The 3,433-nt window shown below is 37.1% G+C and overlaps 1 protein-coding gene across 1 annotated transcript; it reads right to left on the reverse strand.

The window, feature by feature from the left end:
* Positions 1 to 481: 481 nt before the first annotated feature.
* On the reverse strand, positions 482 to 3,196 carry LOC106928480 (GTPase IMAP family member 9-like). Its single transcript, XM_088005767.1, has 3 exons — positions 3,104 to 3,196; positions 2,292 to 2,402; positions 482 to 1,551 (listed from the first exon to the last, which is right to left on the reverse strand). Exons 2-3 carry the CDS (start codon positions 2,386 to 2,388, stop codon positions 677 to 679), a joined length of 972 nt encoding a protein of 323 aa, XP_087861893.1. The 5' UTR covers positions 2,389 to 2,402; positions 3,104 to 3,196; the 3' UTR covers positions 482 to 676.
* Between the last annotated feature and the right edge of the window lie 237 nt (positions 3,197 to 3,433).

The following is a 3,433-nucleotide window of genomic DNA, read 5'->3' on the forward strand; positions in this document are numbered from 1 at the left end:
AGCTGTTGGACATATTAAGTGTAAATAAGTGTCTGCAGAAAGCATAAACTGTGCGTGTGTTGCATCAGGATAATAACTAAGAGCAGAGCTCTGTTATGCTGATGAAAACAGTGTTCAACGGCCAAAATAAAATCAAATCAAATCAAATCAAAACATAAAGAATCAGAGGACCAAATACAAAACCTAAATTATTCAGACATTGACAATATACAGCAAGATTGGATTATGGGTCTTTGTTTTCTGTAGACGATATTTAGACATTGTCACCGTAGTATTCATCCATTCATGGTTGTGATTTGTTGGTTCATTTTGTCACATTTCTCACTGATTTAAGGAAACACATACTCGAAAAGTTCACAATCTTCAACGACAAAACCAAGAACTTTTCCCATTGATGTCAAGTAGTTATTCTTAGCAGACGTCATTCCTTGGGAAACCATTTTTAAAACTCTACACCATAAATGAAGTTTTTCCTTTCTCGCCTTCTGCTTTCTTGCCTCCTGTTTATCTTCTTCACACTTAGATTTACACTTTCTCCCCTCTGTCTTTTTTGTTCTTTCATATTCCTTCTGTAAATTAGATATCGTCGTCTACCAGCTCGATTACTGCTAAACAGTTCACTCACTGTTGTGATCAACGGTATATATTGGTTCATTTAGACACATTTTCTGCTGCTTTAAGAAAATACATAGCCTATGAGTTCACAGTCAGCAACGAGGAAACCAATAGCACCTCCTATTTTCACAAGGTAGAAATAGTTTGTCATCATCAATCCTTTGGCAGTCTGACTTAATAGTTTACACCAAAAACTGAACTTTTCATCTCTCTCCCTCTTCTCTCTATCCCTCTGTCGCTCTCCTTCATATTCATGTTTACACCTTTTCCTCTCTTTTCTCTCTTCTTCCTCCCACCACGCCCTTAACTCCTCCTCCTCCAGATCCCTCTGGGCTTTTTTGTACATACTATTGGTGTAATGGTCTCCCCCATTTCTTTGAACCATTTCTTCTATTTTATCCAGAAGTTCTGTGACCTGTTGTCTGTCTGAACTCTGCCCATTGATTAACGAGTGGTATCTTCCTCCACACCTGTCTATTAGAGTTTGTAGTTCTTTGCTTTCTGCCACATAGTCCTCAACAGATTTACCTCTCAGCAAGTCAGCATGAGTGAACAGGACTATGGTGTAAGAAGCAGCAGCAGAGCCAAAGTTATCCTGGATCCACTTCACAGTGTCCTTTTCCTCTTTTGTGAATCTCGACTTTAAATTGATCACTAACAGAAAAGCATGAGGCCCAGGAACTGACAGCTTAACACACTGCTCAATGTCTTCTTTGAGTTGTACTTGTGTTTTATCTGTGTCAAACATTCCAGGGGAGTCGATCACCACCATGTTCCTGTCTCCTTCCAGTCGCTCTCGTCTCTCACAGGTTTTTGTCACCGACTCAGCCGAGGCGTCTTCTCTAAATGCTGAGTGGCCCAAGATGGTGTTTCCTGATGCACTCTTTCCAGAGCCAGTTTTTCCAACCAAAAAGAGAGTCCGCTGCTTTGAAAAGCCTGACAAAAGATTCAGTTTTCCATCTTGTAAGCTTTTACAATTTTAACAAAATATATCAACAATAGCTGCACATCAACTTACAAAGTAAATCCGCTGTGATCACTGCAGAAACAAAGTCTGAGTAGTATTTTTAGTCTTAACATGGGGAAATTGTCTTGTTATAAGTAAATGTATCTGCCAATGGAACATGCACTTTTTCACCAATATTAAGGAATTATTTACATTTACAAACCCCTTTCTTTTCTTTCTGAAAAGAAAGAAAAGTCTTTCTGAAGAGATACTTGTATGTTAGTTTTGACATATTTCAAGTGTAATGAGATGTCTGCACTAAAAACGAGACTAAAAATACTTGGTAAGGCTTTGTGTTTTAGCAGTGTACACATTTCAAGCAATGAAGGCTGGAAATGTTTCACAATGCATGTAATTAACCCATAAAATCTACAAGCTTTTTTAAAAACATATTTTCACAATTAAAGAATATTTTTGATGTACAGTGCTTCTAGTTAGATTGATAATTCTGTATCTGTTGATATATCAATGTTTATGACATCAAAATTCAAAAGAAGATCATGATCAGGCCATGTTTTTTTTTCCCATTTCCTTTGATGTGTTATCTTACTTAAGGAATAAAGTTTTGACATCACTTTAAATGTGTGGTTCTATTGTTTGTCTCCTACCACACATTAAAATCCTGCTTCATTTTGTCCAGGTTAAACAAGGTGTGCTCTTAGTCTCATACCTGTGCTGTGAGATTGGCAGTCAGTCATGAGTTCACATAATGCAAACACCAAAAGGTGGCGCCAAACTCGGCTCCAAGCTTTCTGGGAAAACATCATAGGATCACCAGCTTCTGTCAAAACAGTTAAACAAAACTTTACATTTTAAGTAGAGAGTTTAATTAGATCTTCGAAACTTGTTGAAGTTTCAAAACGATTTTTATGTCTGCATAAAAAAAGACGTTATTTATTTTTTTATGAGGTTGTCAGTGTCGTTGGCTGCACTCTTGACTAGGAAACTGAAACCGTCTATCACATATGTCTATCTTCTTGCTCAGGTTGTATAAAACTAAATCAATATTTCTACTGCTAAGCATACCACTGGGACAGCAATCCAGCAGATCCACTCGGTTTATGTATATCAATAATGCTATGCAATAAGAAGTTACACTTTGTGCCTTTTGGTTAGAGTCATGAATATTTACTAAAATGTTAAGAAAAAACAGTTTTCATCAAATGCACAAAATGTTAAATCAGGATTGCAACTTGGCAAAACATGCAGGTTACCTGTCGAGATCAATTACAGTTGCCACCACTTTTTTTACCACCCACTAAATCATGTACAAAACCCCTTTGACTAAACCTTAAATTGTAACCAGCTGCAGACAAACAGTAAAATCCCAACTTTCCTTCATTTGATTAACCAGTCCAAGTGTCTTCACATTCATAATACTAGTTCCCTGTTTATGTTCCTCCACCATGAAGAATGCTCCCACCTGCCATTTAGTCTATTTAGCAAAAACAATTAGAAAGCTGAGAATATCTTATAGCATACCACAACAGGCTTCAGATCTCTGAGATGTCCCAAACTAAAGCAAAGAGACATGAACACTTGTTTCACGCTTTAACATGAAAGCAAAAGTGAAACTTAACATTCCACGTCACTAACGTCTCTGACAACTGGGCTTAACCTTTGGCCGCTCACATTAAGATAAAAATAATTAACCCCTCCACCTACCAAATTCTCGCCCTCTGGAAATCTCCACTATTATTTGTAGTTTGATCCCCAAATATATATCAGTTCTACACAGTAGAAACAGACTTAGGGCTGTTGCATCTTTCACAAAACTTTAAAAGGAGGAATTTGAAATAATGTATTTGGAAG

Source organism: Poecilia mexicana, unplaced genomic scaffold (assembly GCF_051168715.1).
Source record: "Poecilia mexicana isolate PSO_F unplaced genomic scaffold, ASM5116871v1 scaffold_1, whole genome shotgun sequence".
NCBI lineage: Eukaryota > Metazoa > Chordata > Actinopteri > Cyprinodontiformes > Poeciliidae > Poecilia > Poecilia mexicana.

Coding starts and splice junctions, on each gene's coding strand:
- LOC106928480 (XM_088005767.1), bottom strand. CDS start 2,388: ATGATGTTTTCCCAGAAAGCTTGGAGCCGAGTTTGGCGCCACCTTTTG. Junction 1,552..2,291: donor CTGCCAATCTCACAGCACAG/GTATGAGACTAA, acceptor ATCTTTTGTCAG/GCTTTTCAAAGCAGCGGACT.